This window comes from Panonychus citri, unplaced genomic scaffold (genome assembly GCF_014898815.1).
Source record: "Panonychus citri isolate SS breed McGregor unplaced genomic scaffold, ASM1489881v1 Contig00139, whole genome shotgun sequence".
NCBI lineage: Eukaryota > Metazoa > Arthropoda > Arachnida > Trombidiformes > Tetranychidae > Panonychus > Panonychus citri.
Genome location: NW_026515544.1, coordinates 2908697 through 2934092, shown reverse-complemented (window position 1 = coordinate 2934092; position 25396 = coordinate 2908697). Strand labels below are relative to the sequence as shown.

At 33.5% G+C, this 25396-nt stretch overlaps 5 protein-coding genes across 8 annotated transcripts; 2 read left to right on the top strand and 3 right to left on the bottom strand.

Annotated features, from left to right (window-relative positions):
- Positions 1 to 31: 31 nt before the first annotated feature.
- Positions 32 to 4875, bottom strand: LOC128393913 (transmembrane protein 134-like). The gene is made up of 4 exons (XM_053354143.1): positions 3936 to 4875; positions 3759 to 3838; positions 3491 to 3666; positions 32 to 1486 (listed from the first exon to the last, which is right to left on the bottom strand). Exons 1-4 carry the CDS (start codon positions 4299 to 4301, stop codon positions 1407 to 1409), a joined length of 702 nt encoding a protein of 233 aa, XP_053210118.1. The 5' UTR covers positions 4302 to 4875; the 3' UTR covers positions 32 to 1406.
- A 966-nt stretch (positions 4876 to 5841) lies between these two features.
- On the bottom strand, positions 5842 to 8703 carry LOC128393908 (sodium-coupled monocarboxylate transporter 2-like). Its single transcript, XM_053354138.1, has 6 exons — positions 8152 to 8703; positions 7847 to 7915; positions 7576 to 7776; positions 7167 to 7240; positions 6951 to 7091; positions 5842 to 6883 (listed from the first exon to the last, which is right to left on the bottom strand). Exons 1-6 carry the CDS (start codon positions 8500 to 8502, stop codon positions 5932 to 5934), a joined length of 1788 nt encoding a protein of 595 aa, XP_053210113.1. The 5' UTR covers positions 8503 to 8703; the 3' UTR covers positions 5842 to 5931.
- Positions 8704 to 10260: 1557 nt separating this feature from the next.
- Positions 10261 to 14015, top strand: LOC128393907 (protein TRC8 homolog). Of its 3 annotated transcripts, none has more exons than XM_053354134.1 (7): positions 10261 to 10634; positions 11114 to 11497; positions 11591 to 11805; positions 11952 to 12266; positions 12350 to 12952; positions 13107 to 13350; positions 13435 to 14015. In XM_053354134.1, exons 2-7 carry the CDS (start codon positions 11239 to 11241, stop codon positions 13821 to 13823), a joined length of 2025 nt encoding a protein of 674 aa, XP_053210109.1. In that variant the 5' UTR covers positions 10261 to 10634; positions 11114 to 11238; the 3' UTR covers positions 13824 to 14015. The 3 variants fall into 3 exon arrangements, with proteins under 3 accessions (XP_053210109.1, XP_053210112.1, XP_053210110.1); XM_053354137.1 differs by lacking the exon at positions 10261 to 10634 and adding an exon at positions 10730 to 10981; XM_053354135.1 differs by lacking the exon at positions 10261 to 10634 and adding an exon at positions 10730 to 11003.
- Positions 14012 to 15560, bottom strand: LOC128393909 (26S proteasome non-ATPase regulatory subunit 7-like). Its single transcript, XM_053354139.1, has 3 exons — positions 15411 to 15560; positions 15023 to 15278; positions 14012 to 14931 (listed from the first exon to the last, which is right to left on the bottom strand). The coding sequence occupies exons 1-3, from the start codon at positions 15411 to 15413 to the stop codon at positions 14132 to 14134; spliced, it is 1059 nt and encodes a 352-aa protein (XP_053210114.1). The 5' UTR covers positions 15414 to 15560; the 3' UTR covers positions 14012 to 14131.
- A 285-nt stretch (positions 15561 to 15845) lies between these two features.
- Positions 15846 to 24762, top strand: LOC128393901 (mediator of RNA polymerase II transcription subunit 1-like). Of its 2 annotated transcripts, XM_053354126.1 has the most exons (6): positions 15847 to 16681; positions 16756 to 16910; positions 17006 to 18601; positions 18677 to 19009; positions 19315 to 21141; positions 21223 to 24762. In XM_053354126.1, the coding sequence occupies exons 1-6, from the start codon at positions 16155 to 16157 to the stop codon at positions 24183 to 24185; spliced, it is 7401 nt and encodes a 2466-aa protein (XP_053210101.1). In that variant the 5' UTR covers positions 15847 to 16154; the 3' UTR covers positions 24186 to 24762. The 2 variants fall into 2 exon arrangements, with proteins under 2 accessions (XP_053210100.1, XP_053210101.1); XM_053354125.1 differs by having other exon boundaries at positions 15846 to 16681; positions 19315 to 24762.
- The last annotated feature ends 634 nt before the right edge of the window (positions 24763 to 25396 follow it).

The following is a 25396-nucleotide window of genomic DNA, read 5'->3' as shown; positions in this document are numbered from 1 at the left end:
CAAGTTAATTAATTCTCAATTAATAACTATCTTTTTGATTAGGACAAGTTTATCCACTTAAAGTAATCAACATATAATTTGTTGATTATTTTAATTGGTTAACAAGTTTAAAATTTAGTTAGTTAATCGTAATTGAACTGACCTTTACAATCATGGTAATGAGATACAATTAAGAGAAGAATTAAAAAAAAAGATCAAATTGTTTCCCTTTAACTTGATAATAAGAGAGAGTAAATTCAATGACAAATTAAATGAATTAAAAGGAGAGAGAGAGAGAGACATTAAATCATCATGATTAACAAAATTTGATGATTAAATATTAATCACAATAAATACTCCTCCCTTCCGGTCCTCTCTCTCATCTTAATTCAGTGAAACTTTTACATCACAATAGTTTATCATATAATCATCATTATCGTTTCGGTTCACTTATTATAATCAAATTGATTTAACATTGAAAATCATCTTGTTCATTCAATTGTTTCCAAAAAAAAATCATCTTAGCCATTGATTAGATTAATGAATGAAATGTTCCGAGCAATTCAAATGTTTGGGTGAGAATAACTTTTTGTCTCCTCCTCCTTCTTGTCTTCATCTTCCTTGGGTGTGGACTACATGTGATGATGATGATAAAAGATACAATTAAATGATGGATACAAGAGACTGTTGAATTACAATGTTACAACAAAAAGAAAAGTGAAAACAAGATTAGATTAGAAAGAGCAAAAAAAGATGATGATGAGATTCATTCTTTGACAAGTTCAGGGATTTTCATGTGTAGTAAATATATAACATGGTGAATACAAAGTCTATGGGTGATGTCGGTGTGATCACAATGTTGGTTATTTGATTTGGTGATTAAGATGATTGTAAAATCAAGGGTTGATTGTGTGTAATCTTCATCATGATGGTGGGGAAAATGTTAAAATGAAACAAAGTTGATAAGTTGATATTTTGTTCAGTATAAAAAAGATGAAAGGTAAAAGAGTTTACAACCAATTATTAAATAAACATGAGCATAAGCAATTAAAATAAATTGTTTTCAACTACAAGATCAATTTTTCTGCTATCAACTATCAACAATTAATCTTATTTGCTTGGAAAGAGATGGAGAAAGGTTTGAATAAAAGAAAGTGAGAATGATGAAAGTTGATTTGATTGTGATTGAGGTGAATAAAAAGTTTTCGATTCTTCAACATTGGTCTAATTAGTTTTGCGATGTTAAAGGTTTTCGTCGTGCTTAAGATGTCAACAATTAAGATGATTAACTAATTAAAAATATATGTATAAGTAATCAAGTAATTGTCTCTTTCTTTAGGTGTATCTTTGGGAAGAAAGAGTTGATTTATCCAATTAATGGCACATGAGGTTGTATATATCTTCAAGGTGTATCATCTTAATTGTTATCAATTAAATAAAGGCAATTGGTGGAAATCGTATCCTTTTCGTCCACTTAATGCAAAATACAAATAGACAACGTGGTAAGCTAGAAATAGAAAGAAAATGCAGCATAATTAGTAAATTGTTTAGAATTTAGGGTGAAAATGTTTTTATTAAATTGTTAGACGGTGGGAAAAGTTGATTATATTTAATTTTATAATGTATCAAAATGAGGAAGAAGATGACATCCAACAATTGAATATGATCCAAGAAAATTGTAATCAAAGTGAATTAAGATTGTTGAAACTGTTAGTTTGCTTCAATTGGCCTAGTAAATTATAATTAGTCCTTGAAATAATTGTTGAAAAATCCAACCAGAGTATTGAGATTAGTGGTTGGGAGAGAGAGAGAGACAAAACTTGGCAATTTAACTCAACAATTTGATATTATTATTCATTAATTTAGGTTGCTTGTAATCAATTGATGTAATCTAATTACTATTTATACGACAACTAATTACTAATCATATCGAAGGTAAATTGTTATTTTCTATCAGTATTTTGTATTGATAAGTCATAGAAATTGCAATTTAGTTCAAAAAATTAAAAACTAATCAGTGAACTTATTAAAAAGACAAACATCAAATGATTGTTGGGACAATTATTTGTTAGCTAATTAGTTAATTGGCATAGGTTGATGATGGTAAACATTTTATATACGAAAAAAAATATTTAAATTGCATGAGTGGCAAATAACTTAAGACTTAATAGTAGAGAAGGTTTTAAATTGTAAAGGATTAGTGAATTGTTTCGGAAGGGAAAATCCGAGTTCGAGTTTTGAGTTTTACCATATTTAAGTTAATTGTTATTATTATTGTGTGATAACAATTAACTTATTTTGATAAACAACAATTGTGGTAATAAAGTTTTCATAGCAAAACTTTGAACCGACAGGAAGTTTTTTTTTATTGCCAACAATTAAAGACTAAAGGTAATTAGCTAATGATCAAGAAAAACAATTGACAATTTAAAGCATAAAATCAATAAATTTTGATGAGAATTGATTGAGTATTAATTAATGTGTTAATTAATTTGATGATAAAATTAATTGTGTGTTTACTTAATTGTTATATTAAAATTTAATCGGTTAAATCTTTTCCTTCATTTCATCCTATCATCATGAACCATTCAGATTGTAAACATTTGATTGTTGATAAATATTTGATTTTCAATCAAATCAACTGAGACTGTTAAATGGGAAATTGATTGTTTGGTGAAAGAAGCAGGAAAAATAAAAAAGTTACATCAATCAATGATGATTTAAAGTAAACAAGTAAACATAGTTTGCATTTACATTTAACTGATTTGGTTGCTAATCATTAATATATAATTAGAAATATTCAATCAACATCATTGAACTTGTGTCATGTGAGTTCATGATCATTTACCCTGATTAATTGCTTTCAATTCATTACAATTGTTACAATACTGATAATTTTAATCACATTTACTAAAAAAGATTGCTAAAAATTGACTAAATGGTAACTTGGTGATTAAATCAATTGCTTTTAACTAATATCTGTATGTGTAAACCTAATTCATCACAAGAGTAAATAATCATAAACAAATTAATAGTTACAATAACAACAACAATATGATTTGATAACAATCATAACTGTAATCAAGTAGATAACTTTGATTTCTTCAAGATGATCAATCAAATCAATCATATGAATATGATTGTTATAACCATTTTCCCCTGAATTGATTAACTTGATATCTTAAATCTATGAGATCTATAAAAAAAATATATCATTGGATATTGATTTGCGATCTAAATAATTAATAAATTAACACTATTATTATAATTTACAGGTACATTATAAATAACTATACACTGTGTAAATAATGTATTGATAGCTAAAAGGTTTTATCAACTGATACAACCTCAAATTATCAATCATAGTCTTGAATTATCAATGTGAATCATTGATAATCTAATAATGTATCAATTTCCTTGATTGATGGTTAATTGTAAGTGATCACATGTTATGTTAATCATGTTAGTCTTATTGTTAAAATCAGGTAGTTGGGGTGAAGATGATGATTACCTCCAGGAATGAAGCAAATGGTCCCAGCGATGAAGAAAACGTAACTTTGAAAATCGACATCAGGTAGCACACTGACCACAATCCCCATGGTAATAAGTCCAATACCAACAACAAGAAGACCAAAGGCAGCGAAAAATATTTTCCAATTTTCCTTGAATTTAGGGTGTTTCCACCATCTAAATTGTGGATATAAACAGAAATTTGAGATTATAATTAAGATTAGAAGAATGAAAAAAAAGTTCTAGAGGAAATTTTGTGTTTTCATTACCTAATTTTGGAATTATTTCTATCAACAGGATAGTAATTACTTTGACCAGTACATAAAGATTCAATATCTTTGTTGAGTTTCTGTGGGAGGAAAATAATTTATTCATGTGATTAGAACCCGTTTGATCAGAAGTAATCATGAATGAGGAAAAAAAAATCAATCAGAATGACAACTTACATTGGAACCTCCATTAAGAAATGTTTGCTTAATTTGATCAACTTCATCTCTGTTGACTGAATTATTCATATCACAAGAACCATAATTAACTATATCATCATCAACGGGAGATAAACCTGGTGTCCAGAAAGAGGTAGCAGGTAGATTGAGATGAGGTGGGCTGGTAATAGGAAATGAAGATATTTGTTGACCATCACCAATGATAATATTGTTAATGACAACACCAGAGTCACAATCTAAACTATTTTCATCTGATTTGATTGTTGCTTTGTTCTTACCATCGACAGCAACAGTTGATGATGATTCTTGATTACTTGTGATGGTCAGATTATCGGTTACTTCTAGAACTGGGGGTATGTTGACCATGATTTAATCGAGAGAGAACAAAAAAGCTCACGAATGGATTGATGATTTTTTTAAATCGATTTTAAGGTTTTTTTTTGATTGTTTGTCTTTTTTTCTCCAACGGAAATAAAATAACATTCACTTGGTAAATTTTCTGGTGGTGATGAAGATGAAGGTGATTAAAGCCAATGAGGTAGATACACAAAGAAGAAAAGAGATGAAGAAAAGTTCAGCATGAAAACAAAGGAAAGAAATTGATCAGGCAAATGAGAATATAAAATGTTCACTGGTTAGTGTTGATTAAATGATGATAATCAATAAAACATAATCACTGATGATTAAGATGATGACAACTGATTGATGGACATAATTAGTAATCCTAATAAATGGTCACAATCAACAGATAGGAAAAGAAGAGAGAAAAATGTTAACTAGAGAAAGAAAAACAAACCATGATTGTCAAAAAGTGAATAATTTGTTGTTACACAAAGAGAAGGAGAGAGAAACTGTTTCTTGTTAAATAGAATAGAAAAAAAAGATTTTCGAAAGAGAAGATAAAGAAAGTGAGATTTTTTTTCTTCTTTCTTTTTTTTATCTTCTGTCTTTTTCTATTCTCTTTTTGTTCTTTTTCTTGTTCTTGATGATGAAGGAAACTAACTATTGAGTAATCAAGTGTGTTAATTTGTTCTATTAAAAGTGAAGAGAAAAGAATATTTATAAAAAAAAATCCAGAGGAACAATTAATTTACCCAAACAATTAGTTTTTACATCCGCTGGTTGGAAATTAATTTCCAGTGTGTAAGTGTCACAATCTATTTAAATTTGATCCACAATTAATATCCGGATGGTCTTTGGTTAATTGATGTTAATTCTCATTTTGATCAGAATTAATTTTGTTTATTCTAAAAATTGATCATTTTCATAAGTTAATTTCCTTTGTTGATGGTCAACAGAAATTCAATTGTTTCCAATCACAAGAAATTTATCGATTTTCTGATCTCTTATTCTAACACACAAACTACATGTAATGAGAAAACATTACAATTAATCTAATCACAATTAAAAACAATTAACAAAATGATAAACAAAAAATGAGAATTTTTTGAATTTAGAATTCGATTAGTTACTTTTGGCTCTAAGCGGTGGCGCTTTGGTTGTTCTCTTTTCTTTTGATTTTTTGGTTATTTCGAGTTTCGATTTTCAGCTAAATTTTTTTTCGGCTTAGAGGTTCGGTAACCGAACTTCAGTTTGATTGTCTCAGGCCCTTTGGGTCTTCCGAAAATGTTGAGCTGACAAACACTTGTATCGTCTTACCCATTTTTTTGTTGGTCTTTTTAATTTCTAATCCCACAGTTAATTAGTATTTCTTTTTTTAAAATTGATTGTAGATAATTATCCAAAGATGAGAGAGATGAGACTGATGAATACTTTCGAACTTTAGATCTTGATTTTGCTTATTATCGTTCGAAAACACGTTCGATGAGAGATAATCCATATATAAACTACTCTGGACATTTGGATCGTTAAATGAAAAGATTCGATATTTATAATGAATTGGACATTTGATATTCGAAAGGTTAATTATTGTGGTATTAAGAAATTGGTTAATACATATTTAAAGATGATACAATTGATAGAATCAGTGAAAATCTCAGGATTTCAATGGGATACATTCGGTCATTTTTTCGCTCACTTTTCGATTGGTCATTGATTGTCTCTTTTTATTCGATTGGTTACACTTTCGATGGTCAGTTAATGGACAACAATATTTCCAAAGACAAGGTAATACCAGATCACGATTAACACATTTCCCTTTATTAGAACCAGTAAGTAGACTAAAAATGATTCCAGTTACCAATGTAATGAGAAAACCAATTGTTGGTATAATGAAATGAGAAACATGGTAAATTTTTGATAATCCTTCAGGTACATATTCAGGAATAATGTAATCATGAAGTTGCGATAATGGTAAACCAGGATTATCTATTGTCATATTGGCTGGACAACCTTCAGTTGTAACTTCTAATACAAGGTGAGGACGTTTAATGATAAGACCGCCGATTACAATCCAGACACAACTGATCTGACCAATTATGTAGCCGATTATCATTCCAGGTCCATTGCAAAAGGTTGTAAAGATACCAAGGATGAAAACAGCGAACGCAGGTCCCAATGGTGATCCACTTAGGGAATATGAGGCCTCGAAAAGTGTACCCGCTTGACTTGCCACGAAAGCGACACCAATACACAATATACCCGAAAGAGCGGCAATTATCTTGGTTATCATGACCTGGGTTGTTGATGAAGCCTTTGGGAAGCAACTTTGTAACCAATCGTCCCATATGATTGCAGCGATCGCATTAAAAGCCGAAGACAATGTTGATAGGGTTGAACTGAAAACACAGGCCACAAAAAGACCTGGAATACCAGGATATCGTGATGAGAATAGATCGGCCACAAAATAGGGAATCAACTGATCTGAAGCTTGAATTTTGTTTGTACGAAGTGGATCACAATCGTAATAATAAGCAAAAGCCACAAGACCCAAAGTTGTCACAAGAATTTGCATCGATTGGAAACCAGGTAAAGCCAAATAAACGACCCTTGAAATAGAAATAAAATGGATAACAATTAATTTAATAGAAGAGAAAATTTTCTAATTATCATTACATTTTAGCCTTTTTCAATGTTGGCATACTCAAAGTCCGTTGGAGTAAAGTTTGACTTGTCGAAAGGCCAGCAGTCCAAACTAATGTTGTACCAACCAGAACAACCCATTGATTATGTGAATTGTGAAAATCAATCTTGGAACTGGATTAAATTTAGTTAAGGCGATTATACAGTAAAGGAAAATATAAGAAAAATTCTGTGAGAAATTGAACTTACTCAAATAATCGTAATCGTCCACCAAGATCGGCTTTTCTCCAAACTTCTGACACTCCACCGACATCGATTGTCCCCTTGAAATTATTAATACATAAGTTAAATTGTCTAATCAATCATGATTATCTTATCGAGTGTTAAAAATATTCCGCAAATTAAATGAAACACCAATTAACTGATTGCACTTGATTACAGCATTGATCAATCAGATTATCTCAATTACTTGCTGACATCAAGTCAGTTAACTATGGACTTGCTTGACAATTAGATAATTGTCTTAATCAAATGAAGGAAAAAAATCTCATCGTTAATCTCAATGTATTGACAACAATTAATGTATAAAATGTAACCTTTTAAAAATCTCAGGCAATCAGAGATGATTTAATCTCTTAAGATTTTAATTGATTCTCACCTTGATTATAACCACAACGATACCCAAAACCATTAGGATATATTGAAGTACATCCGTCCAAATAACGGCCTTAAGGCCACCCAAACTTGTATAAATCGTGCATATGATTCCACATAATAAGATACTTGCAGTAACTGAGAGACCGGTAACAGCCCCGAGGGCAAGTGATGGTCCATACAAGACAACACCAAGCCATGGGAACTTTAAATTAAACAATTAAAACTCGCAATAAACTTAAATTGTTCATTCATATAAATGGTTAATTACTTACAGTCGCAATACAGCTGATGATTGAAACAATTATCCTTAATGCTGGTGATCCAAATCGCTCCGATAAATACTAATACCAATATTTTAAGATGAACGAATGAAAAAAATAATCAATTTAGTTGTTTTTAGATTAAATTGTTGTCCAGTCAACAATCAACAGAGAAACTTGAAGATTTGATTGGCAAAAGTTATAATATCATGATTAAGATATTTGAAATTATCTCAAACATAGACAATTGATTATTGTAACAAATAAGTAGGAAGTGAAAACAAAATGTCAGATTAGGATTAAGATTAACGACTCACCCGATTAACACTGGTCAGATTGAGCTTATAAAATATCGGTAAAATTATCTCACTGGTCAAGAAAATTTCAGTATAACAAGATAGCAAAGTTATCCATAGTTGTGAACCTTTGTAATAAACTTCGGCAGGCCAACCAAGGACCGTTATCGATGAGAGGAAGGAAGCGATTAACGATAACATGACCGGAAATGGGGATAAGTTTCGTCCACCCATGAGAAATTCATCAGTGTCCTTGTTCCGGTCCTTCCATGCGAAAAAAACACCAATTAAAAGGGAAAATATAAATAGAGCACCAAGAACAAGGTAATCAATGATTCCCAGGTAAGCGACATCAGCGACCGATGGATCCATTGAATTTACGATTGATTAACTAAATTAGTTGGAGAAACTTTTTCTCTGGGAAACTTATAACCATCAGTTCAGTAACATTAGAGTGAAAATATCTGAATGACAATCAATTAGTTAATTGTACAGAATGGCGAGACTTGATTCGCAGATAATCAAAAAAAAAGTTCTATTCAATTAATGTGAGAGTTTTATCTTTTTTTCACATTTATCATTCTTGATTATTTTCGAGTATTCAATTGATTGTTAAATCTAAAATTTATCATTAAGATGATAATCAACCACTTAGATTTGGAGAGAGAGAGAAAACTTTTTTTACTGTTCTTTGAATGGAGCTAACTAATTGTTGGGCAAATAAGTTAATTCTCAATTGTTACTGTTAACGAATTAGTAAGAAAAATTCACATTGGAAAAATTAATTTCACCTCTTCCAATGCAAACAATTAGTGTTATATCCGCAAGTTGGAAATTTATCTCAATTGATTATGTCACATATTCACAAACATATCAATTTGTTAAAATTTGGTTGAGAAAATTGCTAATCAAATGATCAGAGTTAACTAATTGAAATTAATTTAACACTTAATTTCCTTTGTTGGTTTATCCTCTTCTTTTGTGGTTGTAGTTGATTCTGTTTTATGTTTTCGTGTTTTTTTTTTCATTTAAGGCGATAACCGATCGAACCAAAGATGCTAAATAAACGACCAACATTTGATCATTTGTTTTAACGTAAACAGATTTGACAAAGTTCTCACTCATTGTATCAGGTAAAAGGTAAATAATTGGGTAAGGCTCAAGATACAGTCAGACCTCTCATATTTAGTTTTTCAGACCCTAACGGTCGTCTTCATGACTAAGCGCCCTCTTGTGGTGCCTTCGAACGGTCATGGTTGTTGACCGTATAGAGTAAATATAAACATATTATATATGTAATTTTTGTATTGTTTCCGTTGCTATTAATTAATTTTTTCTTTTCTTTTCGTTCTTTGTATACTCATAAACAATAATTTTCATTTGTTAATGTTCAGTTATTCATGTTCAGTTATAAATGTTCAGTTATTAATGTACATGTGTCTCATATTTTAACAAAACGGGTAGGTAAATCCAGTAGATGTCACTAGTCTATGAAGAGATTTGATTGGCTAAAATTATTGAGAATATGTGTTATTTAATTTCCAATGGAAAAAGATTGAGGACAAACCTAAAATCCAATAGATGGAGCGATTTTGTTAAAATATGAGAGGTCTGACTGTATGTCCGTAAGCTCAACTTTTCTACTTTCAGCTGACGTTTTTTCGGCTTACGATTACAGCTACATATGGAAGTTAACTGAATTTCTCAATTAATTGTGTTTGTTTAAATTAGGTTAGGTTAGGTTTTCACTATTAAGGGTCACCATGGACAAAGGAAGGCCCGGAGGGCCTGAGACAATCAAACTATCACACAATTAATGTAATGTTAGCTGTCGACAGCTGATTAGCCACATCTTTCGCTAATCACTTTTATTTCATTGTTAAATGTGGACTAACATGTACCCGCTATACCCACAAGGCGTCAAATAATCTTAGATTGCTGAATTAATCGACTAATCAATTAAATTAAATCATTTTCCTAAAAAGCCGCGAATCGTAAGCCGAAAAAACGTCAGCTGAAAGTAGAAAAGTTGAGCTTACGGACTTATCTTGAGCCTTACCAGAAATTCCATCAGCTGAAAACAAGAACATTGAGCTGATCTTTTCTAGTTCGACTCAAGAGCTGCAAGCCGAATTTGTTTTCATTTCTCTTTCCCTTCACTATGATTAACTCTTGTGATTAATTAATTAAAGTGAATTTATTTTTATTTTTTCTCACAATCATAGTCATCTAATAATCAATTCATCTTGTAATTGATCAGTATTCTGAATTCCTTGAGCCTTCACATTAGTAGAGATCAAGTTAATCAAACCCTTTAAAAGAATATTGATTTTTCTTGTCTACAGCTGCTTTCATTTACCAAGTAAATTGTGATTTCTTTAGTGTGATTATCTGTATTATCTTTGAATTTTATTTCCCATCGGATAATCAATCTCTTGGATCAATTAAGTGAATCAGTTTTTCAACTGAAATTCTATATAAAAAATAGCCTCAATAGTTAAAAGGTAAATTAACCACAACCGTCGATTTTTGTTCTCTCCTTTTTTTTTCTTCTCTCATTCTCTTTAACGAATGATTGTTCACTTTCTTTTCTGGCTTAATTTCCTTGTGTTTCTGAGGTCAAGTTGATTCAATCATTTGTTAGAATTGCTGTTTTATCAGTAATTCTTAAAGTGTTGAAAGTGTTACTCAATCTTATTTGGATCGTGGCGATATTATCACAAGTGGAACAGGTCTAGTGAAGGACTTGTCATATTATCTCAACGGTTTTGGCCCTCCTTTCAATGATCAGTTAATTACGTCTTTCCCCCTTTATCTCATTAACTTAGTATTTCGTCAGAATCTCATAAAAGTAAAAATTTCCATAAGAAAATGTTAGATATTCAAAAATAACATTATTATCTCTCTAATTATCTAATTATATTTGTCAAATAAGTTAATCTTTTTTTTTCCTCTCTTTTCATTTCTCTTTTCAACTCTACAGATCTCATTCTTCATTTAGTGTGTTGCAACTAATTACAATAATCCATGATTTTCTGGTTAATTGGGTGATTTTACTTGCTTCTCTTGTCGTTTATTGGTCGCAGGCCAATCACACATACAATCAAGATGAACACTGGATACACAACTAGAAGTCGTTTTGTATCAGTTTTGGATTTGATACTTCGAGTTCCCCCTTTGTTTGTCATGGACTCAATTTTGAATACTCCTTACACTTATACAACCCCTTCTGAACCTGTATATTTATCACTTAATCAAACTTTTGATGAATATGGAATAGACAAAGAATCTAGTATAACATTTAATTCCGAAGATTACTACATTAATCGTACTCAATCATATGGATGGATTTTTCTCTGTATTAATGGTTAATATTTTTTTCCATCTAATTGTCCTTCTCTCTACCTTTTCTAATTACACATCATTAATTGATTTTTTTTTCTTCGCTTCTTCTAAACAGGATTTTTCATCTCTTTCTCTATGTTTCTCCTGTCAACAAGTGTACTGATATCCATTTATCTTTACCTTTCCTCGATTGGCCTCATCGTTTGGTCTTACATTTGTAATGAAGAGTTCATGAGATATGTGAAGAATCACAATAATCATATAGCTTATGATTTAATTTCCTTAAACTTAAGTGCTCTTCCCAGGTTTCTGGGTAATTATGTGTTACAGGTGATTACACATTTTCCCGTTGTATCTTTGTCTCTCATTTATTTTACTGCTTTTTTCCTAACGAACCAACTCTATTAATCTCAATCGTTAATTCAATTTCTCATATTAATTATGTCTTCTTTTCTCTGTCTCACCCGCTTTCTTAGATCTTTCTGGGAGTTCTCTTCTTCTTCGCAATACCCCAAAGTCACCAATTCGTAACTGGTAAATTCATCTGTCTATGTTTCATTGCGCCTCCAATGTTGAGTATAATTCCAGGTCTACCTCCAGACTTACTCACTTGGATTCCCGAAGTTTGTGCTTCTCTAGCACTTCTATATCTTTTTATATTTTTAATCGATCGACTTAAATACCTTTTAAATACAATAATTCGTGATGTCCGTTGGAGTCGTAATATAATCAGAAGCTATGGACCTTACACATTAATGCAAACCCAATGGTTTCGACTTCAAGTTCCTCAAGTATGTAGGAAAAATCTAATAGAATCTAAGAAAATGGTTTAATGATAAACTTTTTTTCCTCTCTCTCTCTCTCTTTCTATTAGGTTCTAACGATATTCTGGATTATTCGTTTCACTGAACAAGCAGTACTAATGCTTGCTGATACAGCGTACAAATATTACTATGTACCTGGAGATAATCAATTTCCATTTGATCTAAATTACTTCTCTTTATTAATGAAACAATTACTTGTCAAGGGATGTGAAACTTTAGTCGCTCTATTTGGAATGACAAGTATTATATCATCTATCGCCAATCAATTAGGTCTTTTCACTCAATCATTTCTCCAAATGAATGAACCAGAGGATACAAGTATGGGAACAGTATCAGCAATTTTATTCCTAATTCTAGCCTTCCAAACTGGGATAACGGGCCTCGAGCCCGAGAAAAGATTTGTTCGCCTCTTCCGAAATCTATGCCTTATGATAAGTGCAGCACTTCATTTTATTCACAATTTGGTTCACCCCTTCCTCTTGTCTCTGAGTGCGTCAAAGAATCAAAATTTTAGGAAACATTCAAGAGCCTGGTTGGTCTGTCTATTTCTCCTCATTTTCCCATCATTTTTCCTACATTTCCTATGGAAATACAACCCGTTAACAACATGGCTACTGGCAGTCACATTTTTCCAATTAGAAATAATGTTAAAGGTAAAGAAAAAAACAGTAAAATCAGAATCCTCAACTCACCTGGAAATTTACTTTCCATTGTTGAAAGATTTATGCTCATTAAGCATGAACAGTTAGAACCTGTTGATCACTTTGATGCTAATTACCTTTTTCTACCTTCATTTTTTTCCCATAGGTTGTGACTACCCTTTTAATCTACATTTTATTCATGATTGACTCTTATCGAACCACAGTTTGGGAAAAGCTTGATGATTATGTTTATTACATAAGGGCAACTGGAAATACTATTGACTTTCTATTCGGCATATTAATATTCATCAATGGAGCTTGGATACTTGTCTTTGAATCAGGCGGAACTATCAGAGCTCTAATGGTTTGTCTACATGCTTATTTCAACGTTTGGCAACAAGCTAAAGCTGGTTAGTTAATTGATTTCTCCATCATTAGGCTGACAATTAAAAGATTCCTTAAATATTAATTATTTTGTATCTTATATTTCACAGGTTGGCAAACATTCATGAGAAGGAGATCCGCTGTTCATAAGATAAATACCCTGAAAGAAGCAACTCAAAAGCAATTAGATAATCTTGACGATATTTGTCCCATTTGTTTCCAAGATTTCCAAGAATTAAGCAGCGCTCGAATAACTCGATGTAATCACTATTTCCATGAACTTTGTCTTCGTAAATGGTTATATGTTCAAGATGTTTGTCCACTTTGTCATAAAACACTTTACGGTCCAAACGAAAATATTACAACCGATGAACTTGTTTCTGATAATACAACTACTTCTCCTGTTACAACTTCTTCCACTTCCACAACCTCAACATCAACCTACGTTAATTATGATCCAGTCAATTCATCAACAATTGATCAAAAAACCACTTATTGAACGCTTAAAAACGCTTATTGTGTTGGATCTGCTGGAATTTCTAATGATAATTCAATTAAAGAAAACTTGGTGAATTCTTGTGAACCCACTGAGGAGAGAATTGAAGAATAAGAACAAAAGGATCGTGAAGATGATCCCATGTATAAATATATTGAAGAATATAATTATAAATAAACTTTGATTACTAATTAATTGGTAATCCAATTTATTTACGATTGACCAAAAAAATGAGAAAAGAAGGAGATGTTATCAGAATTTTATAAAGAACATCAATTTAATATAATTAGCAGGGAGCTTTGGGTTTTGATCTATCCACTTTTCTTTGTATCAGTTGATTTATCCTCTTCTTTTGTAGTTGTAGTTGTTTCTGTTTTATGTTTTTCTCCGTTTTTATTATCCTTTGCACCTTCCTTTTTCTCGGCATCTCGATTGGTAATTTTATTGTTGATCAAATTGTGTAAGGCGATAACCGATCGAACCAAAGATGCTAAATAAACGACCAACATTTGATCATTTGTTTTTACGTAAACAGATTTGACAAAGTTCTCACTCATTGTATCAGGTAAAAGGTTGAAAATGTCTTGTAAAAGGTAAATAATTGCATTATTACGAGGTAGTTTATCCTCAACAACCAATTCAAGGTATTGTTTGATACTGTTTAGTTGAGTGTATAATCCTTTCAATCCTAGTAGCTGATTGTTAACTCGTTGAGACAATGTACCCAATGTGGTGTCTTTAATATCACGTAAAAGGTGCTCGACACCCACTTCTTCAGCCTCTTCTGCTCCTATCTCACTTGAAACATGTTCAAAAGTTTTACTTGTAGGTGTACCATCATCATGAACCTCCTCAACAGCAAAATAAGCCTCGGTTGGAAGTCCAAGATCCTTTGGTTTAGCATCGACAATAACCAAAACTGAATTTGGACAATATTTCCTGATCAAATCGTTTATCTCAATGTCATTTGGATTTAATTTAGGTCCAGTGTGATACCAACCAACAATGTGTTCTCGAGTGTTTACCTTTTTGAACATGGAATACATATTTTCTAGATAATCATGATCCAAGAACCAGACATTTTTCTCCTTGTCATCTTCATCAAAAGGTACTGAAAAAGGAACAATAAAAACAACAAATTCGTTAAAATGATAGAAAAATAAACGATGATCATCAAATTAGAAGAAAACAAGCCAACTAACCTGCAAAACTGTTTGACACATCGAGAATACCTTTACCCTTCATAGCGCCCAAAAGGATACCAACGACTCTCTTTTGATTACCAATTTTGCCCATTCGATTAAAATGATCAACCACCGAGAGTAAAACCAATGGATGAACAACAACCTTATCGATTGGTAATGATTCTTTTGCACGCCAAGTAACAATCTCTTCACTTCCAGCAGCTTCTTTGACACTGGCTGCAGGTTTTACTGTTGAAGTTGGTCCTTTGTCAGCCTAAAGAGAATAAGAAAAAAAAAGTGAAACAATTTCCAAAATAAATTAACTAAGATTCTAAAACCACTAAACATATGCCAATCACTTGATTTCTACCAAAAACACACATGGATAATCAATACAAATACTCACCATAATTAAGAAAAATAATCAATCACAATTAATCCAAAGAAAAGAAATTAAATTTATTAATCCGGTGAATTAAATTTTCCAGCAATGAGTTGACTTTTTTCCTAATCAATTCTAAAGAGAAATAATTCTACTCGATGGCACCACAATCGACATAAATTCTAAATTCTTCCAAATGGAAAAAGTAAAAACAATCAAAGCAACAATTTGCTATCAACAAGAAAATAATAAGAAAAGAGAATCAATTTAATCAACTTCTAACTCAATAAATTAATTCTCTTATTAATTAACATTAAAGAAAATTTTTCTTTCTTTTCTACCCCAAAATCGGAATTCAATTTGGGCGCAGTTTCAGTCACAATAAAAAGAGAATCGGTTACTAGGCAACGAGATTTTTTCTCCCCCATGTCAACCCCTCTCTCTCTCTCTCATTCTATAGACAAGATTCTTGTGACAATTTAATTTTGTTTTCCATTTTTTGTTGGGTCATTTGGTTTTGTTAATTTTTTGTTCATCACCTTAATTGCTTCTTGTTAATAGTCTTAATTGTGTTGGTTACTCGGTGAAACCATTTGCTAAGAGAAAGAGAAGAGAAAAAGATAAAAGAAGATCAAATATTCTCTCCTTCTCGAAAACGGAAAATAAAGAAAAGTGAATAAAAACATTCTAGTTTTGTGTGTTGAGTGAGAGAGGAAGAAAGAAAGATAGAGAGAGAGAGAGAGGAAAAGTGGAAGAAAGGTTTTAATTATGGCTACTATAACCACTTCTACTTCAGGTAAAGGTGATTGGAATGATCTAATTAAAAGTGTTCGAAGTGCTTTACATGATAAAAGACATTTTATCGTTAATGATACAACTGAACGTAATCAGGTTCAAAAATGTTTGGATATAATTCAAAAGTCGATCAAAATTACTTCTCTTCAATCAATGATGGAAAGATTGGAAGCGATAACCCGTCAACTTGGTTTGAAGTATACAGAAGGTCCAAGTGGTAAAGAGCTTTTCATTTCATCTGATATGTTCTATGTTGAGATACAATTTAATCCTGATAATGGTCGTGTTAAAGAAGTAAAAATATCTCATCAATCTGATCCTGTTTCCTGCCCTGAGATTACCGATGTCCTTAATAATTCAGATTTCACTGAATTTACTAAACATCTTGATGGTTTATCAGCTATTTATCAATTAAATGCAGATAAGAAACAAAAAACAAAAGCTTATCTTGCTTTACATGCTCTTGAAACTGACCTCAGTATGTTAGCACAATTACAAAGGTAATGAAGATCAATTTTCTATTATTTTCATCTAACTGACCTTTACTTTTTCTTTTTAACTTTCTTTTCTACAGCTCTATTAATGATCCTAATAATTTGGTCCATAAATCGCCTGTTGGTATCTTAGAGCCTCGAAAAGGTGGTCATCCTATGAAACTTACCTTTTTCATCTCGCCTTATGATCTTCTTGACCTTAAAACCAAGTCTTCAGTTCCACTCACGGTTGATGGTAAGAATTTGAACAAATTTGTTCTCCTTATCATTGTTACTTTTATCTATTAATTTCACTCAATTAACTCAAAATTCATTTTTATATTTTTTTAGTCGTTATTAAAAGAAAGTTGGGTTACTCAGCATCTGTTTGCATTGAAAGCTCAACATCTCATAAACTGCAAACTGTTTCCCTGATCAGTGTTACCAAAACAGCCGAAGGCAAAAGTTTACCTCAATTTGCTGCCTTAAGTAATCTTAATTCCTCAACATTGCCAGCCTGTTTTGTCCTTCGATTACCTAAACAATTACCAATGTCGCTTGAGACTCTTCGTAAAATTCAAGCAATTACTGGAATAGAAACTGCTACTACTGAAATTGTTTCCAGAAGTGTTCCTCTGGTTGAACTAATTGCTAATAGTTTATTTTCTTCCAGTGAAATGAGAGATCTCTCGTCTTATCATGGGCCTTATTTTGTTCAATTGCCTGACCAATGTCATAGTTATTACATGAACTATACTCTTGGAGACCTTAAAGGTGTTGAAGTTTCTTCAATTCCCTTCACTCATCCAACTTCTGTACCTCAGATTCTCATTATTCTCCGTCAACAGGTTCTGTTTAATGCTGTCATTTGCAGTTGTATTCGACGTGTTAGACAACCATCACTTATGGATTCACTTATGTTTGAAGTAACTGCTCTTTCAATGTCTATTGTCAATGTTTCTTTTGAACATCCCACCGAGGAATCTTTAGCCACCATAGAATTTGATCTTAGAGATATCACTAATGTAAAATGTAAACTTTACGATTCAAATAGTTTCTCTTCATTATGTTCAGATGAATATGCATCTAAAATTATGCAAAAATGTTTCTCCATTCCTGTTACTTTGAGAGCGATCATCATAAAATGTCAAGAGAAAGCAGCAGTTCTTAGAGAACAGCAACAAAAACAACAAGCTCGATTGACACAACAAAGAAATCCCAAAGATCTATTTTTCAATAACTTATCCACCAATGGTGATGGAACTGACCATGATGATTTACCACCTTATTTATCTCAACAATTATTGAGCTCCAACCAATTTAAAGAATTGAATGTCTCCCTTGAAAATGGAACTTTCCAGCCAACACAACCACAACTACCACCACAACCTCAACAACCTCATCATCAACAGCAACAACAGAATCAGGGGCTTCAACAACAACAACAGCATCAAATGCAGCAACAGACTCAACAATCACAACAACAGTTGCAACTTCAGCATTTACAGACTCAACAACAAATCCAACAGCAACCTCAACAATCTCAACAATCTCAGCAACAACATCAACAACAGTTACAATTTCAGCAGCCCCAAATTCAACAAAATCAACAATTTCGCCCAAATCAACAGCAGCAACAAATGCAACATCAAGGTTTACAGCAGCAGCAACATCTTCAGATTCAGATGCAACAACAGCAACAGCACCAGCATAGGCAACAGCAGCATCAGCAGCAGCAACAACAGTACATGCAACAGCAACAGCAACAAATCCAGCATCAACATCACCCACAACAAATGCAGCAACAGTTTCAACAACCACAACAAAATCAACAAAATCAACAACAGTTCATGAATAATGTTCAAAATAATAATATGTATAATGCTAATACTTTCAACAATCAAGGATTACAACAAGGCCCGACGAGGCCTATGAATTTACCTTTGGGTGAGTTGGTCAATTTTATTCATTATTAGAATTAAATATGAGAATTCTAATCAATTTTTTATTTGCTATTCTTAGGATCAAATCAAAATGGACCTTACATGAATTACCAAAATCAACAAGGACAACAACCTGTCCAACAGCAACAACTAACTGGACAAATGCAGCAACAACTTCATCCACAACAAATGAATCCCCAAATGAACCCGCAGATGAATCCCCAGATGAATCCTCAGATGAATCCTCAGATGAATTCACAGATAAATTCACAAATGAATCAACAAATGAACCAACCCATTAATCAACAAATGAATCCTCAAATGAATCAACAAATGAATCAACAAATGAATCCACAAATGAATCAAATTCCTTATCAGCAACAATTGCAGAACCAGAGTAATAGACCCACAAGTAAGTTTGGAAGATTGTTGAAAATGATACCGATTCGTGCATCTTTGGTTATCAATTAGTCTCTCTCCTGTTCTGATAGATTCAAATTGTTTCTTTTACTATTATTAAATAATACAAACCCTAATAATCGTTAATCTCTTGCCCCATTAACATTTTTGGCTTAAGTTGATCCCAATTAAATGCTTCTAAAGCAACCGATTGCATTTTAGTTTCTTTCATTTATTTGATTAAATTATCATCTTTAGTCTCTCTGCTAAAATCGCTTTATTAATTATTATATCAATATCTTTTCTCACTCTTATTAGACAATTTACAAGGGCCAATACAAGGAAAAGGGCAACAATTTCATCAACAACAACAAATGAGAGGAATGAACCCAAACCAACAAAGAAACTTAATGCAATCTCAACAGAAACCGAATGCAATGTTATTGAACATGTTAAGTGATGTACCAGCAGCTAATTCGCGTAAAGAAACATTTAATATGTACAATCAGTCACAGCAAAACTGTCAACAAGGACCACAAGTTGTTGGTCAACAAGTAGTTGGAGGCAGTAATGTTGCAGGAGTTTTACCCCAAATGAATCAACAGCAACAACAACCTGGTGTTAAACCAAAACAGCAACGTAAAAGAAAAGGTACTGGCGATGTAAAAAGTCCGGGAAGTGCAACAGGTCGTAGTCCTAAGCGTAAAGCGAGTGAGGAAGATTTTATGAGAGATATAACTACCCCAGTAAATGATTTCATGGAAAATTTTGGGGATCCCCAGATGATTAACTGTCCGACACAACGTCCATCTTCTTCTGATCCTCTGGGTGGTGGAGGAGGAGGAGGTGGTAATCCAAATGCTTCAGGTTACGATGTAAATTTTTCCAATGCTCCCCGATCGCTTGAGTCTATGCTAGCGGGACCTAAAACAGAACCTGGTACACCGAACAGTAACTTTAATGGTTCACAAAATTTAAACTTGAGTGACTTTACTGCTGATTTCAGCAACAATTTTCAGTACCCAAACTCCTCGATGTCCTTTCCAGGGGCCAATACCGGACAAAGCCCAGGTCCAGGTCCAGGTCCAGGCCCAGGCCCGGGCCCTGGCCCTGGGCCCGGTCCGGGACCCGGACCAGGACCGGGCTCAGGATCTAATTTATCAGCTGACTTGAATGATTTTTCTAACTTTGATTACACCGACTTTGCTAATCCAATGTCTCTACCTCCAATGAAGCCTAACAACAAACGTGGACCTAAAAGAAACCGAAGCGCTGAAAATTGCAATGAAAATAGTAACTCTTTATCTGGTCTAAGTGAAGATGGGAGTAATGAGCAACAAGCGTTGATCAAATCACTTCAGGAAATTCATAACATGAATTTACCTGATGGACAACCTACTGGACCAAACAATTCAAATAAACAATTTACTGTCCCAATGAACAAAAGAGGTCCAAAAGGTAACGGTGGTGGTGGAGTAGGAGGAGGAACCAATGGAACCGCTGGTGATGGACGTCGGTGCTCTTCTGCTGGTGTTGATGGTCCAGGAATGACAGGTAAACGAGGAAACTTTGGTGGTGGATCAATCGAAGAGGAAATCGCCATAAAGAAAGAGCGAAAACGGAAGCGAGCTGAAAGTGTTGACAGCATAAGTAAAGCCGTCGTAGTTTCCTCAACTGCGGCAGTGGCTGGTGTCCTCATGCCTCCGCCAATGATCATGACTTCTGGTGAAGTTGCAGCCACTGGTGGAGGAGGAGGCGGTGCATACAGTTTTATGGACGTTGTCACAAACGGTGGCACAAATCAATCTCTGCCTCCGTTGACACTTAATGTTAAACCAAACTTAACCGGTGTAAATTCAACCAATGGCCCATCGATAAAGGTTAAAAAGGCTGGAACTCTTGGTGCAAATATTAATAAGACTAAGATTGGTGAAAGATTGTTGAATAAAATTAATAAAGGAGCGTCTCCCAAATTAAGTGACCTAGAAAACAATGGATCAGCAACATCCTACTCACCTAAATCATCACCTAAAGTTGGTTCATCTAAAGCAGGCAGAATAGTCAAAGGAGGAGCAGATTCATCTGGTAGACTTAAACCAGGCTTGAAGTACCGATCCCCACAAAACGCATCAGCACCAAATTCAGGTATAACCATCTCCAAAAGTGCTTCTAACTCATCAGCAAGTCCCCCAGTCTCATCTTCATCTTCATGTTTATCATCCTCAGCACCGACATCATCCGGAGGTGTATCCGCTAAATCTCAATCAAATGCTAAGTCACTAATCGCTCAAAAACGTCGACAAGGTTCATTAAGTGCTGTTATCGATAAATTGAGAAGTACCAATAGTGTTCCCGGTGAAGGTGGTCAAGGATCACTTTCAGCTGATGGTACACCAATTAAATTGGAAAACTGTCCTAATCGACCAGATTCAAGCAGTGGAAACGTCGGAGGACCTGGTCGCTTGAATGCAAATGCAGTCTCATCAAGTTCAATTAACAAAATAGCTGAGAGTAAAGTTAAGTACAGTCGTAGTTCTGATCAATTCACAATGAAGCCGATTTCCGGAAACACATTAAAATTTACAGTTACCAAAACCAAACCTTCATCAACGATGCCTGAATTCAAATCAAAGAAACACATTTTGCCTGGTTCATCAAGTATCAAAGGATCCGCCACATCGACAACTAATTCATTAAAATCAACGAAAGGAGTAACACCCGGTTTAAAGCGACAATTGGGTGGACCAAACAAATCAGGCACCAATTTTAAAGGTTCAACTCTGGTATCTAGTTCATCGGGTTCACTTAACTCACCCAAACCAGGAACATCTAACTCATCACCTAAAGCATCTTCCCTCTATAATCGTTCAGTTGCTGGTAAAGTTTCATCTTCCAATTCAGCTAACAAAGCTAAAGTTCAATCCACAGAGGCCATGATTGACGCTGCCATACCACGAATGAACATTGCACAGTTACCCAAAATCCCGAGAATTGCAAATAGTCAGCAACAAGTGAACAATAATAAAAATGATAATAATAATAGCTCTGGAAATGTGAATAATACCAATACCAATAACAACAATAATACTAATAATAGTAACACTTCCAATAATTCAAATAGTTATTCAAATTCCAATAATGGTAATAACAATAACTCTGCAACCGGCGGTTTTGCTAATAATCCCAATAATAATTTCAATTCAAAAGATTCAACATCTTCAGGAGTTGGTTCAAGTAGTAACACTAACAACGTATCAGGTAACTCCAATGCCAATCCAATGTCTAGTAATAATATACCAATGACCGGACCTAGTGGACATGGGCCTTCATCAAATCAATCTGTGCCGCCCTCGTCTTCATCAAACTTCAACTCTGGTGCTGGTAACCAACCGCCACAACATTCTCAATATCACCCACAATATCAACAGCACCAACATCAACACCAACATTATCAACAACATCACCAGCAGCAGCAGCAGCAACAACAACAACAACAACAGCACTCACAGCATCCCCATCCCCATCCTCATGCTCATCAACATTCACATCAAAATCAAAATCAACATCAACATCAACAACACGCACACCAACAACATCCCCATCAACATCCCTATCAACACCAACACCAGCAGCACCAACAGCAACAACAACAACAACAACAACAACCAACTTCTGCTTCGATGGGTTTCCCTAAAAAATCATTCTATGGAACTCGAGATTCTCTTGCTAGTTCATCTTTATCATCAACCAGTGACAAACTCGATCATTCGACAAAATTTCAATCATGTACAATCTCATCAAGTCTCTCATCAGCATCTTCCCTGTCAACAACCACCAGTGCATCTTCATCATCAGTCCAACCAACCCATTCAAATAATGGTCTTATCAACAGCAACAGTAATCCAATCAATCAACAACAGTCACTTTCAACATCTAATCCATCCATTGCAAGTTCCAATTTCCCTACAAACTTTGTATCTGCAAGCAATTCAATTGCTTCCAAAAGTTCAGGTGTAACAAGTAGTTTCGTTGATAACGAAGCAAAAGTCACTGGATCAAGTGAGATTGTTTCAAATAATCGCGATCGATTAAGTGGAGTGAGTAGCTCCAGTGATTCCAAGTTAACCACTACCAGTACACCAAGTTCACCAGCGGAGAGCTCAATGTTCACCGATGCTCTACAAAATCCACCACTTCTAATCCCAACTGAATCAATAGAAGAGGTTGAACGAGAACCTTCAAACTCCCCGAAAGAAACAATCGCCTCTACAACAACAGCAAATTCAAGAGTTTCAACACCTAATGAAAGCTATAGTACATCAACAGTTACCACCACTGTTCCAACAGCAACTTCATCCTCCACATCATCTTTACCAAATGTGTCAACTGTCAGTAACTCACAAGCACCCGTTACCAGTGAACCTCAAAGCTCCTCAATAAGCTTAATTGATGATGATTACGATGACGACGAAGACGAGGAAGGGTTAATCATAGATTTTGCAGGAACTGCAACAGCTCCATCATCGAAGAAAGATGAGAAAGGTGTATCATCCTCTACATCCAGTAATCCAAGTTCTATCGTTGGCTCAGCCACCAATTCAGCAACAGTTACACCAAGCACCTTAACCAGTGAGACAATTCAAGATAAATCAACAACTAACAACGTCTTGTCTTCATCCAACAAAGCTCCCACATCTCCCTTATCTTCATCATCTCCACAAACTCAGGGACAACAACAACAACAACAACAACAGTCAACACCTCCACCACCCCCACCCCCACCTACACAAATATCCAACATAAATGATAATCCAATTGTTGAAACGGCAACTGTAACCGGAAACAGTTCAAGAAATAGTCCAAATTTACCTGGATCCTCTTCAAACGATCCCTCTGACTCGGCTAACAGTAATAGTGTCACCAGCTGCAATACTGAAGACAATAACAATCCAACCTCAGGCACCACTTCAAACACCACCACAACCACTGCCTCCACCGCCAATACCACTACAAATACCTCTGGAAATAATCTGAATAGTATCTGTAATCCGCCGCCATCTAATTCATCTAGTAATCTAATCTCAGAGTCACCATCTAATCAATCGATATCCAGTCTCGCCTCTCGACGATCACCTTATTTGATTGATGATGATTTGATGGACGAAGCACTTGTTGGCTCAGCAGAATAATTAAAATGACTTAAACCATTGGCGCCAATCCTCATCCAAGCAATTATCTTCTTTATCATCTTCGTCCCTGATTATCTTTTCTCTTCATTTCTTTCCTCTGTTTATCCCTCTTTCAACATTTAGATTGTTCTGTTAATAATATCATATAGCCTGACAATGGTTATATCATCATCATCATCATTCTCATCATTATTATTATCATCATGAGGAAATTAACAAAAGGTACACTTATAATTATTATTATCCAAAAAAAACTACAATTATAAATATATAAATATACACAACGATTAATAAAACCAATCAATAAGCTTTGATTGGTGATAATCATAAAACAAAACATGATTTAATTTCCAGTATTTACAACAACAATTAACAACAAATGACAAACGATTAAAAAAAAACAAATCAACCCTAATCATCGGTAAACAACAACATTATCATCACCATTATCTACGTCATCCTCATCATCCTCATCATCACCCTAATTATCATTAAATCAAATAATTAAATCATTTATCATACGAGAATAACAAACAAACATAATTAATATAATAACAATTAAAAACATCAAATAAAAGCATCAACGTTTTTTTTTTGCATAAAATGAAAGGTATTTTCTGTCTTTCCATTTAAAAACAATTAATTATCTTAATTATCCACTTAAGCAACTAACCTTATTACCAATTGAAATGTACAACAATTAACAATCATCATCATCATAATTATTATCATTAAATATCATCAATGTCAATCAACATGTTGGCGACATTAATTAAAACAAAAGGTAAGACAAAACGTTAAGAAAAACGGAATCAAATGAATTATATTAATTCAACGATTAATTCACTTGAAATGGTTAAAGTTAATTCCTATCCCATGGAACATAATATAAATTGATTAAAAACAACTTGATATTGTTAATTGTTCAAGTATAATAATAACAATTAATTAAACACAATCCACTTCATCTTCATAAGTACATACATGTTATTAGATAACTGACAGATCAATTGTTTATGATTAACAATTTATTGCTACTGTATGTTTGTTTAATTTGATTATGTTCGTTGATTGTGATTAACTTTCGTTGATTGGGAGAAGAACAGAATTAGCAACAATCAACTAATACAATTTGCTTATAAATTATTATGGGAAAAGTGACTCGGTAAATCGAGTAACAATTAAGAGATGGAAGGAAATTTTTCTTTGGC

Coding starts and splice junctions, on each gene's coding strand:
- LOC128393909 (XM_053354139.1), bottom strand. Junction 14,932..15,022: donor TGTGTCAAACAGTTTTGCAG/GTTAGTTGGCTT, acceptor TTCCTTTTTCAG/TACCTTTTGATGAAGATGAC.
- LOC128393907 (XM_053354134.1), top strand. CDS start 11,239: ATGAACACTGGATACACAACTAGAAGTCGTTTTGTATCAGTTTTGGAT. Junction 11,498..11,590: donor GATTTTTCTCTGTATTAATG/GTTAATATTTTT, acceptor TCTTCTAAACAG/GATTTTTCATCTCTTTCTCT. Junction 12,953..13,106: donor AATTAGAAATAATGTTAAAG/GTAAAGAAAAAA, acceptor TTTTTCCCATAG/GTTGTGACTACCCTTTTAAT.
- LOC128393913 (XM_053354143.1), bottom strand. CDS start 4,301: ATGGTCAACATACCCCCAGTTCTAGAAGTAACCGATAATCTGACCATC. Junction 3,839..3,935: donor TTCTTAATGGAGGTTCCAAT/GTAAGTTGTCAT, acceptor TTCCTCCCACAG/AAACTCAACAAAGATATTGA. Junction 3,667..3,758: donor AGAAATAATTCCAAAATTAG/GTAATGAAAACA, acceptor TCCACAATTTAG/ATGGTGGAAACACCCTAAAT.
- LOC128393901 (XM_053354125.1), top strand. CDS start 16,155: ATGGCTACTATAACCACTTCTACTTCAGGTAAAGGTGATTGGAATGAT. Junction 16,682..16,755: donor ATGTTAGCACAATTACAAAG/GTAATGAAGATC, acceptor TCTTTTCTACAG/CTCTATTAATGATCCTAATA. Junction 16,911..17,005: donor AGTTCCACTCACGGTTGATG/GTAAGAATTTGA, acceptor ATATTTTTTTAG/TCGTTATTAAAAGAAAGTTG.
- LOC128393908 (XM_053354138.1), bottom strand. CDS start 8,502: ATGGATCCATCGGTCGCTGATGTCGCTTACCTGGGAATCATTGATTAC. Junction 7,916..8,151: donor ATCTGACCAGTGTTAATCGG/GTGAGTCGTTAA, acceptor TATTGGTATTAG/TATTTATCGGAGCGATTTGG. Junction 7,777..7,846: donor TCATCAGCTGTATTGCGACT/GTAAGTAATTAA, acceptor TTTAATTTAAAG/TTCCCATGGCTTGGTGTTGT.